This window comes from Eleutherodactylus coqui, chromosome 2 (assembly GCF_035609145.1).
Source record: "Eleutherodactylus coqui strain aEleCoq1 chromosome 2, aEleCoq1.hap1, whole genome shotgun sequence".
NCBI lineage: Eukaryota > Metazoa > Chordata > Amphibia > Anura > Eleutherodactylidae > Eleutherodactylus > Eleutherodactylus coqui.
Window position 1 is genome coordinate 708,287 of NC_089838.1, and position 17,505 is coordinate 725,791.

At 47.8% G+C, this 17,505-nt stretch overlaps 1 protein-coding gene across 7 annotated transcripts in view; it reads left to right on the forward strand.

Annotated features, from left to right (window-relative positions):
• The window catches only part of ITPR2 (inositol 1,4,5-trisphosphate receptor type 2), a 253,107-nt gene that overhangs the window by 57,301 nt on the left and 178,301 nt on the right, over positions 1 to 17,505 (forward strand). For all 7 annotated transcript variants that reach the window (XM_066590133.1, XM_066590137.1, XM_066590136.1 and 4 more), the window contains exons 19-22: positions 2,340 to 2,465; positions 2,853 to 2,975; positions 13,595 to 13,795; positions 16,122 to 16,373. In XM_066590133.1, coding sequence (XP_066446230.1) covers positions 2,340 to 2,465; positions 2,853 to 2,975; positions 13,595 to 13,795; positions 16,122 to 16,373 — 702 coding nt within the window. The remainder of the gene's footprint in view (positions 1 to 2,339; positions 2,466 to 2,852; positions 2,976 to 13,594; positions 13,796 to 16,121; positions 16,374 to 17,505) is intronic.

The window sequence follows — 17,505 nt, forward strand, 5'->3', positions numbered from 1 at the left end:
ATTACATGTACGGCCTGTGACCCCCGCCCTCGCCCCCATTACATGTACGGCCTGTGACCCCCGCCGTCGCCCCCATTACATGTACGGCCTGTGACCCCCGCCGTCGCCCCCATTACATGTACGGCCTGTGACCCCCGCCGTCGCCCCCATTACATGTACGGCCTCTGACCCCCGCCGTCGCCCCCATTACATGTACGCCTCTGACCCCCGCCGTCGCCCCCATTACATGTACGGCCTCTGACCCCCGCCGTCGCCCTCATTACATGTACGGCCTCTGAGCCCCGCCGTCGCCCTCATTACATGTACGGCCTCTGACCCCCGCCGTCGCCTCCATTACACGTACGGCCTCTGACCCCCGCCGTCGCCCCCATTACACGTTCGACCTGTGACCCCCGCCGTCGCCCCCATTACACGTTCGACCTGTGACCCCCGCCGTCGCCCCCATTACACGTTCGGCCTTTGACCCCCGCCGTCGCCCCCATTACATGTACGGCCTTTGACCCCCGCCGTCGCCCCCATTACATGTACGGCCTTTGACCCCCGCCGTCGCCCCCATTACATGTACGGCCTCTGCCCCCCGCCGTCGCCCCCATTACACGTACGGCCTTTGACCCCCGCCGTCGCCCCCATTACACGTACGGCCTTTGACCCCCGCCGTCGCCCCCATTACATGTACGGCCTTTGACCCCTGCCGTCGCCCCCATTACATGTACGGCCTTTGACCCCTGCCGTCGCCCCCATTACACGTACGGCCTTTGACCCCCGCCGTCGCCCCCATTACACGTACGACCTTTGACCCCCGCCGTCGCCCCCATTACATGTACGACCTTTGACCCCCGCCGTCGCCCCCATTACATGTACGGCCTTTGACCCCTGCCGTCGCCCCCATTACAGGTACGGCCTTTGACCCCTGCCGTCGCCCCCATTACACGTACGGCCTTTGACCCCCGCCGTCGCCCCCATTACACGTACGGCCTTTGACCCCCGCCGTCGCCCCCATTACACGTACGGCCTTTGACCCCCGCCGTCGCCCCCATTACATGTACGGCCTTTGACCCCTGCCGTCGCCCCCATTACATGTACGGCCTCTGACCCTCGCCGTCGCCTCCGTTTGCAGTGATGTGATGAGCGATGAAACAGGACGCTGCGGAGGAACCGGGTGTCTGCAGGGTTTATCTGTTAAACCTGAATCCAGGTTTATTTTGGCCGCTGATGACAGACGAGTTCGTGTCTGGAGACCTCAGGGTGATGTCTCAATTCTGCCTCTGCTGTGGAGCGACACACTGCTCCCTGCTGGTGTGATGGTCTGGGGGGTCATCGCATACGATAGCTGCCCCCCCCCCCCCCAGTAGTGGTACAAGGGACAATGAGAGCTCAGCGATACGTTCAGGACATCCTGCAGCCCCATGTGTTCCTCTCATGGCTGCTTCCAGTAGGATAATGCTCGGCCGCACACACAAGGGGGTCCCAGGAGCCCCCCAACATTGTCACACTGCTATGGCCGCCCGGTCTTTATCCCCAATAGAACTTTACCGTGACACCGAGAAAGTTTCATTCATTTCGACAACTTCTAGGGGTTCGATTTTGTGCAGTAATAGTAAGCAGTGGTTGCAATAGTCTGCACTCCTATATATATATATATATATATATATATATATATATATATATATATATATATATATATATATATATATATATATATATATATATATATATATATATATAGACTGGCTGATATACCCGGCTTCGCCCGAGTTAATTTGGTACTGGTGTTTATCTGGTGTTCACACGGAAAATCTTATGAAGTCGTGGTTACTTTAGAGATACCGAGGAAAAACATATGTTCACCATTTTGCATAGTTCTCTGCGTTACCCAGGAAACACCACGTGGAGGTAACCATGCGACGTTTCCTTTATATAACATGACATCAGGAAGTGAGAGAATTAAATTCCATGCATAAAATTTGGACACTAATTCTTTTGTGCTTAGAATTGAATAATGGAGTTGGCACCCATTAGCTTTTCCTATTTATGACATAATCAATGCTCGTGCCAAATTTCCAGTTTCTATGACAACGGAAAGTGAGAAAATTAGATTCCGTACGTAAAATTTGGACGCTAATTCTTTTGCACTTAGGATTAAATAATCGAGTTAGGTCCCAATTAATTTTCCTATTTTGGACATAATCTATGCTCGTGCCAAATTTCATGTTTCTACGACACCGGGAAAGTGGAGAATTAGTGGCGGGTGAGTCAGTCGGTGAGTCAGTCGGTCAGGGCTTTCGTCTTTATATATATAGATTGTGTATTTGTGGCTGACGCTCTTGTTGGTGCCGCAGATCCTGATCCGGCTGAGTCGGCTCTGTTCTCAGAGCAAGAAGGGGCGTAACCAGCAGCAGCGGCTACTAAAGAACATGGGGGCCCATTCAGTGGTCCTGGATCTACTGCAGATTCCATACGAGAAGGTAAGGCAGAAGAAGATAAGGGGGGGGGGGGGTCTCGTTTGAAGCTTTTTTGCAGTGTTTCATTTCCCCTGGATGGACTCTACAAGCACCTGCTTTTCATTATCTTGCACCAAGTTTGCAGATGTATGGTTTTTCTACTCTGTTCACATCCAAAGCTGCATTTACAGTTCTGCTGGCTGTTACCAGAGACCGCTCGGCATGCTGGGAGCTCAGATGACCGTCTCACATAGTGGTCTGGGCCGTCCGATGCTCGCGGCAGTCAGCAGAATTTGTTTTGCTTTGATTGTAACCAGAGTAGAAGACACAAACATGCTGAGAATTAGGGTGAGATAAGAGCCTTTTTTTGAAAATTATGCATAAACAGTAAATATTTTTGTGTTTCTTCAGACGGATGATAAGATGAATGAGATCATGACCCTCGCTCACAACTTCCTGCAAAACTTCTGCCGGGGAAATCCTCAAAATCAGATCCTTCTCCATAAGAACCTGAACCTCTTCCTGACCCCGGGGGTAAGTGGCCGCTCTGGTGTCATCGGAGCCGCCAGTTCTGTTTGTCTGCAGACTTACACTACCGTTCAAAAGTTTGGGGTCACCCAAACAATTTAGTGTTTTCCATGAAAAGTCCCCCTTATTCCCCACCATGCGTTGTGAAATGAATAGACAATAGAGCCAAGACATTGACAAGGTTAGAAATAATGATTTGTATCTGAAATAACATTGTTTTTACATCAAACTTTGCTTTCGTCAAAGAATCCTCCTTTTGCAGCAATTCCAGCATTGCACACCTTTGGCATTCTAGCTGTTAATTTGTGGAGGTAAGCTTGTGAAATTGCACCCCACGCTTCTAGAAGCATCTCCCACAAGTTGGATTGGTTGGATGGGCACTTCTGGCATACCATACGGTCAAGCTGCTCCCACAACAGCTCAATGGGGTTCAGATCTGGTGACTGCGCTGGCCACTCCATTACCCATAGAATACCAGCTGCCTGCTTCTGCTGTAAATAGTTCTTGCACAATTTGGAGGTGTGTTTAGGGTCATTGTCCTGTTAAAGGATGAAATTGGTTCCAATCAAGCGCTGTCCACTGGGTATGGCATGGCGTTGCAGAATGGAGTGATAGCCTTCCTTATTCAGAATCCCTTTTACCCTGTACAAATCTCCCACCTTACCAGCACCAAAGCAACCCCAGACCATCACATTACCTCCACCATGCTTAACAGATGGCGTCAGCATTCTTCCAGCATCTTTTCATTTGTTCTGCGTCTCACAAACGTTCTTCTTTGTGATCCAAACACCTCAAACTTGGATTCGTCCGTCCACAACACTTTTTTCCAGTCTTCCTCTGTCCAATGTCTGTGTTCTTTTGCCCATCTTAATCTTTTTCTTTTATTGGCCAGTCTCAGATATGGCTTTTTCTTTGCCACTCTGCCCTGAAGCCCAAATCCCGCAGCCGCCTCTTCACTGTAGATGTTGACACTGGTGTTTTGCGGGTACTATTTAATGAAGATGCCAGTTGGGTACCTGTGAGGCGTCTGTTTCTCAAACTAGAGACTCTAATGTGCTTATCTTCTTGCTTAGTTGTGCAACGCGGCCTCCCACTTCTTTTTCTACTCTGGTTAGAGCCTGTTTGTGCTGTCCTCTGAAGGGAGTAGTACACACCGTTGTAGGAAATCTTCAATTTCTTAGCAATTTCTCGCATGGAATAGCCTTCATTTCTAAGAACAAGAATAGACTGTCGAGTTTCAGATGAAAGTTCTCTTTTTCTGGCCATTTTGAGCGCTTAATTGACCCCACAAATGTGATGCTCCAGAAACTCAATCTGCTCACAGGAAGGTCAGTTTTGTAGCTTCTGTAACGAGCTAGACTGTTTTCAGATGTGTGAACATGATTGCACAAGGGTTTTCTAATCATCAATTAGCCTTCTGAGCCAATGAGCAAACACATTGTACCATTAGAACACTGGAGTGATAGTTGCTGGAAATGGGCCTCTATTCACCTTTGTAGATTTTGCACAAAAAACAGGCATTTGCAGCTAGAATAGTCATTTACCACATTAGCAATGTATAGAGTGCATTTGTTTAAAGTTAGGACTAGTTTAAAGTTATCTTCATTGAAAAGTACAGTGCTTTTCCTTCAAAAATAAGGACATTTCAATGTGACCCCAAACTTTTGAACGGTAGTGTACATGTGTTAATTAAGCCCATGCTCGCCTTTAACCCCTTCCCGACATCCGCCTTATATGACGGGTCTCATCGTATAGAGTTGGGCCTATTCTACACACTGTAAGTATAAAGTTGCCACCTTTGTCACAAAGAAGACCAGCCAAGATAATAGCAGATGTCGCATGAGGGCGTGGCTTAACACAAAACGTGTTTCTGCTTCCATTATCCAAGTGTGTGTAACTAGTGACCGTGCCCACTGCAGTGGCTCCAATAGAATTAGTACTCCCAGTAGTAGGTCTAATAGTAATAGTGCCCCCAGTAGTGATCTAATAGTAATAGTGCCCCCCAGTAGTGGTTCTAATAGTAATAGTGCCCCCCAGTAGTGGCTCCAATAGTAATAGTGCCCCCCAGTAGTGGTTCTAATAGTAATAGTGCCCCCCAGTAGTGGCTCCAATAGTAATAGTGCCCCCCAGTAGTGGCTCCAATAGTAATAGTGTCCCCCAGTTGTAGCTCCAATAGTAATAGTGCCCCCAGCATTGGCTCCAATAGTAATAGTGCCCCCAGTAGTGGCTCCAATAATAATAGTGCCCCCAGTAGTGGCTCCAATAGTAATAGTGCCCCCAATAGTGACCTAATAGTAATAGTGCCCCCCAGTAGTGGCTCCAATAGTAATAGTGCCCCCAGTAGTGGCTCCAATAGTAATAGTGCCCCCAATAGTGACCTAATAGTAATAGTGCCCCCCAGTAATGGCTCCAATAGTAATAGTGCCCCCCAGTAATGGCTCCAATAGTAATAGTGCCCCCCAGTAATGGCTCCAATAGTAATAGTGCCCCCCAGTAGTGGCTCCAATAGTAATAGTGCCCCCAGTAGTGATCTAATAGTAATAGTGCCCCCCAGTAGTGGTTCTAATAGTAATAGTGCCCCCCAGTAGTGGCTCCAATAGTAATAGTGCCCCCCAGTAGTGGTTCTAATAGTAATAGTGCCCCCCAGTAGTGGCTCCAATAGTAATAGTGCCCCCCAGTAGTGGCTCCAATAGTAATAGTGTCCCCCAGTTGTAGCTCCAATAGTAATAGTGCCCCCAGCATTGGCTCCAATAGTAATAGTGCCCCCAGTAGTGGCTCCAATAATAATAGTGCCCCCAGTAGTGGCTCCAATAGTAATAGTGCCCCCAATAGTGACCTAATAGTAATAGTGCCCCCCAGTAGTGGCTCCAATAGTAATAGTGCCCCCAGTAGTGGCTCCAATAGTAATAGTGCCCCCAATAGTGACCTAATAGTAATAGTGCCCCCCAGTAATGGCTCCAATAGTAATAGTGCCCCCCAGTAATGGCTCCAATAGTAATAGTGCCCCCCAGTAATGGCTCCAATAGTAATAGTGCCCCCCAGTAGTGGCTCCAATAGTAATAGTGCCCCCCAGTAGTGGCTCCAATAGTAATAGTGCCCCCAGTAGTGGCTCCAATAGTAATAGTGCCCCACAGTAGTGGCCCTAATAGTAATAGTGCCCCCCAGTAGTGGCTCTAATAGTAATAGTGCCCCCCAGTAGTGGCTCCAATAGTAATAGTGCCCCCCAGTAGTGGCTCCAATAGTAATAGTGCCCCCCAGTAGTGGCTCCAATAGTAATAGTGTCCCCCAGTAGTGGCTCCAATAGTAATAGTGCCCCCCAGTAGTGGCTCCAATAGTAATAGTGCCCCCCAGTAGTGGCTCCAATAGTAATAGTGCCCCCCAGTAGTGGCTCCAATAGTAATAGTGCCCCCCAGTAGTGGCTCCAATAGTAATAGTGCCCCCCAGTAGTGGCTCCAATAGTAATAGTGCCCCCCAGTAGTGGCTCCAATAGTAATAGTGCCCCCCAGTAGTGGCTCCAATAGTAATAGTGCCCCCCAGTAGTGGCTCCAATAGTAATAGTGCCCCCCAGTAGTGGCTCCAATAGTAATAGTGCCCCCCAGTAGTGGCTCCAATAGTAATAGTGCCCCCCAGTAGTGGCTCCAATAGTAATAGTGCCCCCCAGTAGTGGCTCCAATAGTAATAGTGCCCCCCAGTAGTGGCTCCAATAGTAATAGTGCCCCCCAGTAGTGGCTCCAGTAGTAATAGTGCCCCCCAGTAGTGGCTCCAATAGTAATAGTGCCCCCCAGTAGTGGCTCCAATAGTAATAGTGTCCCCCAGTAGTGGCTCCAATAGTAATAGTGCCCCCCAGTAGTGGCTCCAATAGTAATAGTGCCCCCCAGTAGTGGCTCCAATAGTAATAGTGCCCCCCAGTAGTGGCTCCAATAGTAATAGTGCCCCCCAGTAGTGGCTCCAATAGTAATAGTGCCCCCCAGTAGTGGCTCTAATAGTAATAGTGCCCCCCAGTAGTGGCTCCAATAGTAATAGTGCCCCCCAGTAGTGGCTCCAATAGTAATAGTGCCCCCCAGTAGTGGCTCCAATAGTAATAGTGTCCCCCAGTAGTGGCTCCAATAGTAATAGTGCCCCCCAGTAGTGGCTCCAATAGTAATAGTGTCCCCCAGTAGTGGCTCCAATAGTAATAGTGCCCCCCAGTAGTGGCTCCAATAGTAATAGTGCCCCCCAGTAGTGGCTCCAATAGTAATAGTGCCCCCCAGTAGTGGCTCCAATAGTAATAGTGCCCCCCAGTAGTGGCTCCAATAGTAATAGTGCCCCCCAGTAGTGGCTCCAATAGTAATAGTGCCCCCCAGTAGTGGCTCCAATAGTAATAGTGCCCCCCAGTAGTGGCTCCAATAGTAATAGTGCCCCCCAGTAGTGGCTCCAATAGTAATAGTGCCCCCCAGTAGTGGCTCCAATAGTAATAGTGCCCCCCAGTAGTGGCTCCAATAGTAATAGTGCCCCCCAGTAGTGGCTCCAATAGTAATAGTGCCCCCCAGTAGTGGCTCCAGTAGTAATAGTGCCCCCCAGTAGTGGCTCCAGTAGTAATAGTGCCCCCCAGTAGTGGCTCCAGTAGTAATAGTGCCCCCCAGTAGTGGCTCCAATAGTAATAGTGCCCCCCAGTAGTGGCTCCAATAGTAATAGTGCCCCCCAGTAGTGGCTCCAATAGTAATAGTGCCCCCCAGTAGTGGCTCCAATAGTAATAGTGCCCCCCAGTAGTGGCTCCAATAGTAATAGTGCCCCCCAGTAGTGGCTCCAATAGTAATAGTGCCCCCCAGTAGTGGCTCCAATAGTAATAGTGTCCCCCAGTAGTGGCTCCAATAGTAATAGTGTCCCCCAGTAGTGGCTCCAATAGTAATAGTGTCCCCCAGTAGTGGCTCCAATAGTAATAGTGTCCCCCAGTAGTGGCTCCAATAGTAATAGTGTCCCCCAGTAGTGGCTCCAATAGTAATAGTGTCCCCCAGTAGTGGCTCCAATAGTAATAGTGTCCCCCAGTAGTGGCTCCAATAGTAATAGTGTCCCCCAGTAGTGGCTCCAATAGTAATAGTGTCCCCCAGTAGTGGCTCCAATAGTAATAGTGTCCCCCAGTAGTGGCTCCAATAGTAATAGTGTCCCCCAGTAGTGGCTCCAATAGTAATAGTGTCCCCCAGTAGTGGCTCCAATAGTAATAGTGTCCCCCAGTAGTGGCTCCAATAGTAATAGTGCCCCCCAGTAGTGGCTCCAATAGTAATAGTGCCCCCCAGTAGTGGCTCCAATAGTAATAGTGCCCCCCAGTAGTGGCTCCAATAGTAATAGTGCCCCCCAGTAGTGGCTCCAATAGTAATAGTGCCCCCCAGTAGTGGCTCCAATAGTAATAGTGCCCCCCAGTAGTGGCTCCAATAGTAATAGTGCCCCCCAGTAGTGGCTCCAATAGTAATAGTGCCCCCCAGTAGTGGCTCCAATAGTAATAGTGCCCCCCAGTAGTGGCTCCAATAGTAATAGTGCCCCCCAGTAGTGGCTCCAATAGTAATAGTGCCCCCCAGTAGTGGCTCCAATAGTAATAGTGCCCCCCAGTAGTGGCTCCAATAGTAATAGTGCCCCCCAGTAGTGGCTCCAATAGTAATAGTGCCCCCCAGTAGTGGCTCCAATAGTAATAGTGCCCCCCAGTAGTGGCTCCAATAGTAATAGTGCCCCCCAGTAGTGGCTCCAATAGTAATAGTGCCCCCCAGTAGTGGCTCCAATAGTAATAGTGCCCCCCAGTAGTGGCTCCAATAGTAATAGTGCCCCCCAGTAGTGGCTCCAATAGTAATAGTGCCCCCCAGTAGTGGCTCCAATAGTAATAGTGCCCCCCAGTAGTGGCTCCAATAGTAATAGTGCCCCCCAGTAGTGGCTCCAATAGTAATAGTGCCCCCCAGTAGTGGCTCCAATAGTAATAGTGCCCCCCAGTAGTGGCTCCAATAGTAATAGTGCCCCCCAGTAGTGGCTCCAATAGTAATAGTGCCCCCCAGTAGTGGCTCCAATAGTAATAGTGCCCCCCAGTAGTGGCTCCAATAGTAATAGTGCCCCCCAGTAGTGGCTCCAATAGTAATAGTGCCCCCCAGTAGTGGCTCCAATAGTAATAGTGCCCCCCAGTAGTGGCTCCAATAGTAATAGTGCCCCCCAGTAGTGGCTCCAATAGTAATAGTGCCCCCCAGTAGTGGCTCCAATAGTAATAGTGCCCCCCAGTAGTGGCTCCAATAGTAATAGTGCCCCCCAGTAGTGGCTCCAATAGTAATAGTGCCCCCCAGTAGTGGCTCCAATAGTAATAGTGCCCCCCAGTAGTGGCTCCAATAGTAATAGTGCCCCCCAGTAGTGGCTCCAATAGTAATAGTGCCCCCCAGTAGTGACCTAATAGTAATAGTGTCCCCCAGTTGTAGCTCCAATAGTAATAGTGCCCCCCAGTAGTGGCTCCAATAGTAATAGTGCCCCCAGCATTGGCTCCGATAGTAATAGTGGGTATAATAGATGATGAGGGAGATTCCTGTACTGACCCCTGATATATTATACATAGTTATTAGAGCGCCCCCTTGTTTCAGTCCTGGGTATAATAGATGATGGGGGAGATCTCTGTACTGACCCCTGATATATTATACATAGTTATTAGAGCGCCCCCTTGTTACAGTCCTGGGTATAATAGATGATGGTAGAGATCTCTGTACTGACCCCTGATATATTATACATAGTTATTAGAGCGCCCCCCTTGTTACAGTCCTGGGTATAATAGATGATAGGAGAGATCTCTGTACTGACCCCTGATATATCTATACATAGTTATTAGAGCGCCCCCTTGTTACAGTCCTGGGTATAATAGATGATGGGAGAGATCTCTGTACTGACCCCTGATATATCATACATAGTTATTAGAGCGCCCCCTTGTTACAGTCCTGGTATAATAGATGATGGCAGAGATCTCTGTACTGACCCTGATATATTATACATAGTTATTAGAGCGCCCCCTTGTTACAGTCCTGGGTATAATAGATGATGGGAGAGATCTCTGTACTGACCCCTGATATATTATACATAGTTATTAGAGCGCCCCCCTTGTTACAGTCCTGGGTATAATAGATGATAGGAGAGATCTCTGTACTGACCCCTGATATATTGTACATAGTTATTAGAGCGCCCCCTTGTTACAGTCCGGGGTATAATAGATGATGGGAGAGATCTCTGTACTGACTCCTGATATATCTATACATAGTTATTAGAGCGCCCCCTTGTTACAGTCCTGGGTATAATAGATGATGGGAGAGATCTCTGTACTGACCCCTGATATATCATACATAGTTATTAGAGCGCCCCCTTGTTACAGTCCTGGTATAATAGATGATGAGGGAAATCTCTGTACTGACCCTGATATATTATACATAGTTATTAGAGCGCCCCCTTGTTACAGTCCTGGGTATAATAGATGATGGGAGAGATCTCTGTACTGACCCCTGATATATTATACATAGTTATTGGAGCGCCCCCTTGTCACAGTCTTTGGTATAATAGATGATGGGAGAGATCTCTGTACTGACCCCTGATATATCTATACATAGTTATTAGAGCGCCCCCTTGTTACAGTCCTGGGTATGACAGATGATGGGAGAGATCTCTGTACTGACCCCTGATATATCTATACATAGTTATTGGAGCGCCCCCTTGTTACAGTCCTGGGTATAATAGATGATGGGAGAGATCTCTGTACTGACCCCTGATATATCTATACATAGTTATTAGAGCGCCCCCTTGTTACAGTCCTGGGTATAATAGATGATGGTAGAGATCTCTGTACTGTCCCCTGATATATCTATACATAGTTATTAGAGCGCCCCCTTGTTACAGTCCTGGGTATAATAGATGATGGTAGAGATCTCTGTACTGTCCCCTGATATATCTATACATAGTTATTAGAGCGCCCCCTTGTTACAGTCCTGGGTATAATAGATGATGGGAGAGATCTCTGTACTGACCCTGATATATCTATACATAGTTATTAGAGCGCCCCCTTGTTACAGTCCTGGTATAATAGATGATGGGAGAGATCTCTGTACTGACCCCTGATATATATATACATAGTTATTAGAGCGCTCCCTTGTTACAGTCCTGGGTATAATAGATGATGGGAGAGATCTCTTCTGACCCCTGATATATCTATACATAGTTATTAGTACGCCCCCTTGTTACAGTCCTGGGTATAATAGATGATGGGAGAGATCTCTGTACTGACCCCTGATATATCTATACATAGTTATTAGAGCCCCCCCTTGTTACAGTCCTGGGTTTAATAGATGATGGGAGAGATCTCTGTACTGACCCCTGATATATCTATACATAGTCATTAGAGCGCCCCCTTGTTACAGTCCTGGGTATAATAGATGATGGGAGAGATCTCTGTACTGACCCCTGATATATCCATACATAGTCATTAGAGCGCCCCCTTGTTACTGTCCTGGGTATAATAGATGATGGGAGAGATCTCTCTTCTGACCCCTGATATATCTATACATAGTTATTAGAGCGCCCCCTTGTTACAGTCCTGGGTATAATAGGTGATGGGAGAGATCTCTTCTGACCCCTGATATATCTATACATAGTTATTAGTACGCCCCCTTGTTACAATCCTGGGTATAATAGATGATGGGAGAGATCTCTGTACTGTCCTCTGATATATCCATACATAGTTATTAGAGCGCCTCCTTGTTACAGTCCTGGTATAATAGATGATGGGAGAGATCTCTGTACTGACTCCTGATATATCTATACATAGTTATTAGAGCGCCCCCTTGTTACAGTCCTGGTATAATAGATGATGGGAGAGATCTCTGTACTGACCCCTGATATATCTATACATAGTTATTAGAGCGCCCCTTGTTACACTCCTGGGTATAATAGATGATGGGAGAGATCTCTGTACTGACCCCTGATATATCATACATAGTTATTAGTACGCCCCCTTGTTACAATCCTGGGTATAATAGATGATGGGAGAGATCTCTGTACTGTCCCCTGATATATCTATACATAGGTATTAGAGCGCCCCCTTGTTACAGTCCTGGGTATAATAGATGATGGGAGAGATCTCTGTACTGACCCTGATATATCTATACATAGTTATTAGAGCGCCCCCTTGTTACAGTCCTGGGTATAATAGATGATGGGAGAGATCTCTGTACTGACCCTTGATATATCTATACATAGTTATTAGAGCGCCCCCTTGTTACACTCCTGGGTATAATAGATGATGGGAGAGATCTCTGTACTGACCCTTGATATATCTATACATAGTTATTAGAGCGCCCCCTTGTTACACTCCTGGGTATAATAGATGATGGGAGAGATCTCTGTACTGACCCCTGATATATCTATACATAGTTATTAGAGCGCCCCCTTGTCACAGTCTTTGGTATAATAGATGATGGGAGAGATCTCTGTACTGACCTCTGATATATCTATACATAGTTATTAGAGCGCTCCCTTGTTACAGTCCTGGGTATAATAGATGATGGGAGAGATCTCTGTACTGACCCCTGATATATCTATACATAGTTATTAGAGCGCTCCCTTGTTACAGTCCTGGGTATAATAGATGATGGGAGAGATCTCTGTACTGACCCCTGATATATCTATATATAGTTATTAGAGCGCTCCCTTGTTACAGTCCTGGGTATAATAGATGATGGGAGAGATCTCTGTACTGACCCTGATATATCTATACATAGTTATTAGAGCGCTCCCTTGTTACAGTCCTGGGTATAATAGATGATGGGAGAGATCTCTGTACTGACCCCTGATATATCTATACATAGTTATTAGAGCGCCCCCTTGTCACAGTCTTTGGTATAATAGATGATGGGAGAGATCTCTGTACTGACCTCTGATATATCTATACATAGTTATTAGAGCGCCCCCTTGTCACAGTCTTTGGTATAATAGATGATGGGAGAGATCTCTGTACTGACCTCTGATATATCTATACATGGTTATAGGTTTGTTTTTGGTGCAGCAAAATACGGATGCAACATGCGTGCAAAAAAACCTTGCATATGTATCAACTCCGAACCAAAAACGTGTGAGCGTACATACAAACGACACGTACTTTACAGACCAAGTCCGCATGTGTGTGTAAATGAGGCCGTAGGACAGGAGAGACACTTGTGCTGCTGATGTGTTGTCTGCATCTGGAGTAATGTTCTCATTCACTGACAGCAAGCAGAGATAATTGTCAGGCTTACAGCTGCCATCAGAAACCATTGATATCTTGCAACCGCACTGTGGGTGACAGAGCCCACCCCATGGTATCTGCTTACATGCTGCAGTTGCTATTGATTGGGGCTTGTAAGGGGTTAAACTGCTGGGATCTGAGGTTTCTCCCCTCCTTGCAGTTAGAGCAGGAGCCCCGCTGTCAGTAGTCCGCCAAGCCATCGGCTTAAAAAGATGCATGTGCAGGTTTATAGCCTCCTAGTGAGGTTAGTAAGAAGGTATATTGGCCGCCACTAAGGGGTTAAGCTTGGGTAGAAACTGCAGAACATCTTAGAGCGTTTTGCACCAACATGAGTCCAGGCGTGACGGGGTTAATGTTCCTTCCGCAGCTTCTGGAGGCCGAGACCATGCGGCACATCTTCATGAACAACTACCACCTGTGCAACGAGATCAGCGAGCGCGTCGTCCAGCACTTCGTCCACAGCGTGGAGACGCACGGCCGCCATGTCGAATACCTGCGGTTCCTGCAAACCATCGTAAAAGCGGACGGGAAGTATGTGAAGAAATGCCAAGACGTGGTGATGACGGAGGTGAGGGGGGGTGCGATCACTCCGATCGCTGCATTGCTGATGGGTGGAGGCATCCGATTGGTTGCTACAGGGCTGATCCGGAATCTATCATTGTATGGCCTGGTTCGCCTTTAAGAGATCCGGGAAAGCTTTGGGCACCTTCTTATAGGTTGAATCAATCCTGTTTTAAAGGGGTATTGCTTCATATAAAGTGACGGCCTGTTGCTAGGATACACCATCAGCGAGGGTCCGACCTCTGGGACTGGTCTGGAGAATAAGGAGGCTGCACTGCTGACTTCGCGCTGCGCCCCCTTCATTGATCAGTGGCATTCTGAGCCCCTAAAGCGACGCATGCCAGCTGCAGATTCCTGTACAGCGGGCGCCTGGGAGCGCTGCTCTGAAGGGACTGCTTACAGAGACCCCGCGCTAAGCCAGCACTACTGATCGTCTATTCTCAGGATTGGTGGCGTCCCGGAGATCAGACCCCCCCCATGGGGAAGTGCTGGCGTATACTAGTGATGTTCCATCACTTCATTAGAAGGGTCTATCCCTTTAATATACAGTTTGCAAGGCTTAAAGGGGTGTTCATCAGTAGTTAAGGAACAGGGGTCCGCCGCTCGAGACCATCACCTGATCGTCTGGCGCGCTGTCAGTGCATCGGGCCGGATGCTGTCATCAGCGGTCAGAGAAGGAAGTTGGAGCGCCCCCTCTGCTGTCAGAGATTTGTGAAGGCGCCGCTCCGGTCCTGCTGACCGCGGTCCTCCCCGCCGATTCCCCCCGTGTCAGCAATGAAAGCCGACGCTCATAACAAAAAGCCACAATCCTGGCGCTTTTTTTTACGGCCTTGACCGTACGGGATAAATATTGTGATGTCCTAATAGCGTGGACCTTTACGTACGCAGCGGCGCCAAATATGTATTTGGTTTTTTTTTTAATGAGGAAAACTGAAAAAATGTTTTTTCCTCAACGTTTAATTTTTTTTGTGTTTTTAACTAAAAAAAAAAAAGTTACACTTTTATTAAGACTTGAACTTCTGACCATTTGGTACATCAGCATTGCAGTATGTAGCAAATTTTCGTGTTGCCTATTAAACCCTGCCATGGGCATCTATGCATGGCGGCTGTAAGAGCCTTCAGTAGCCTATCGGCACCCCTTCCCCCTCCAGTCACCGGCCACCGGGTCCCGCAGGACGTTTATATGTGTTCAGTGGTCCAGAAGACAACCGCTCCGTCCTGCAGCCCCCACCAATATGGCACTTATATCGGCGGTGACCCCCACCCATCATAAAGGGATGCTATAGCCCAGCATGCGCCCCTTCAAGACACGTCTGCTGCTTTATTAGAATCCAGCTTTCCTAAGACCCCGAATGCTATTGCCTTCTTGTCATACGGTAACATTTGGCGCACAGCTTATGGCGTTCGGGATTCCGGGAAAGCTGGGTGAGATTTTTAGAAGGCTTTATTGGCAGACGGTATATTAGATCCTCGCCGCCCGAAGGTTGCGCAGTACTCCCTGTTCCTTGAGCGATTATCTGAGGGAGTTGCCTGAAAGCGTTGCGCAGACACCTCGGCGCCGTGTCCTCACAGAGCGACAAGAAGTATTCAGCCGTTATGACATAAAGACTCGCTAGCAATTAGGATGACTGACACCCGCCGCCAGATAGAACGCACACCGTTCCCTTAATAGACCGCCATCGCCTCCTTTTTTTTGCCTTCTCCGAAGGATTAAAATTGTCGTTTTTCTGCAAACGTTTCGGATGTAGACAAAAGATGGGGAGAGGAAATCAAGCTAATGAGTCGCGAACAAAAAACACGGCCACTTGCCAGAACTTTCCATGAGAATTGAAAACTTCTTACAAGACTAACCTTTGTTGCGCAGAAGAGTCTTTTCTCAACCTTTTCATTTGGCGATCAAGCACCCCCCCCCACCTCTTTTAACTATTCCGCGACTCACATTAACATAACAATTCCCGGCCATTAGCGTTCGTACGGCTTTGTCTGTCGCGCAGGAAGAAGTTGCTTCATTGCAAAGGGGGGGGGGGGGGGGGGATATTACTAAATTCTCGCCATTCGTTTCAGACAAGCAGAAATTGTCTTGTACTTTTCATAGAGTCATGCGAAGGTCTAGCAGTTTTTCGGAAAGCTGGGTGGAAACCAATATGGCCGCCCATGGGGATCCGATGGAGCCCATGAGAAGAAGGGGGTTGGGTGGTGACAATCTGTGCAGGACTCCCCCTACCTAGTTTTCTATGAAGTGGAGATATATAACTGCCGCTCAGGACTCTGGGAAAGTTGTGATAACCCGTATGGAATGTTGATAAAGAGTCTGAGGTTTTTCTGTATCGCAGCTGATCAATGGCGGCGAGGACGTCCTCATTTTCTACAATGACCGCGCTTCGTTCCCCATCCTTTTACAAATGATGTGCTCAGAGAGGGACCGGGCAGATGACAACGGGCCCCTGGCGTATCACGTCACACTGGTGGAGCTGCTGGCGGCGTGCACCGAGGGCAAGAACGTCTACACAGAGATCAAGTGCAACTCACTCCTGCCCCTCGATGACATCGTCAGGGTGGTGACACATGACGACTGCATACCCGAGGTATGAGATACAGCAAGGTATTATATTGCAAAGCTGCACTCGCTATTCTGCTGGTGGAGTCACTGTGTACATACATTACATATCCTGTACTGATCCTGAGTTACATCCTGTATTATACTCCAGAGCTGCACTCACTATTCTGCTGGTGGAGTCACTGTGTACATACATTACTTATCCTGTACTGATCCTGAGTTACATCCTGTATTATCCTCCAGAGCTGCACTCGCTATTCTGCTGGTGGAGTCACTGTGTACATACATTACATATCCTGTACTGATCCTGAGTTACATCCTGTATTATACTCCAGAGCTGCACTCACTATTCAGCTGGTGGAGTCACTGTATACATATATTACTTATCCTGTACTGCTCCTGAGTTACATCCTGTATTATACTGCAGAGCTGCACTCACTATTCTGCTGGTGGAGTCACTGTGTACATACATTACTTATCCTGTACTGATCCTGAGTTACACCCTGTATTATACCCCAGAGCTGCACTCACTATCCTGCTGGTGGTCACTGTATACATACATTACTTATCCTGTACTGCTCCTGAGTTACATCCTGTATTATACTGCAGAGCTGCACTCACTATTCTGCTGGTGGTGGAGTCACTGTGTACATATATTACTTATCCTGTACTGATCCGGAGTTACATCCTGTCTTATACTCCAGAGCTGCACTCACTATTCTGCTGGTGGAGTCACTGTGTACATACATTACTTATCCTGTACGGCTCCTGAGTTACATCCAGTATTATACCCCAGAGCTGCACTCACTATTCTGCTGGTGGAGTCACTGTGTACATACATTACTTATCCTGTACGGCTCCTGAGTTACATCCAGTATTATACCCCAGAGCTGCACTCACTATTCTGCTGGTGGAGTCACTGTGTACATACATTACTTATCCTGTACTGATCCTGAGTTACATCCTGTATTATACTGCAGAGCTGCACTCACTATTCTGCTGGTGGAGTCACTGTGTACATACATTACTTATCCTGTACGGCTCCTGAGTTACATCCAGTATTATACCCCAGAGCTGCACTCACTATTCTGCTGGTGGAGTCACTGTGTACATACATTACTTATCCTGTACGGCTCCTGAGTTACATCCAGTATTATACT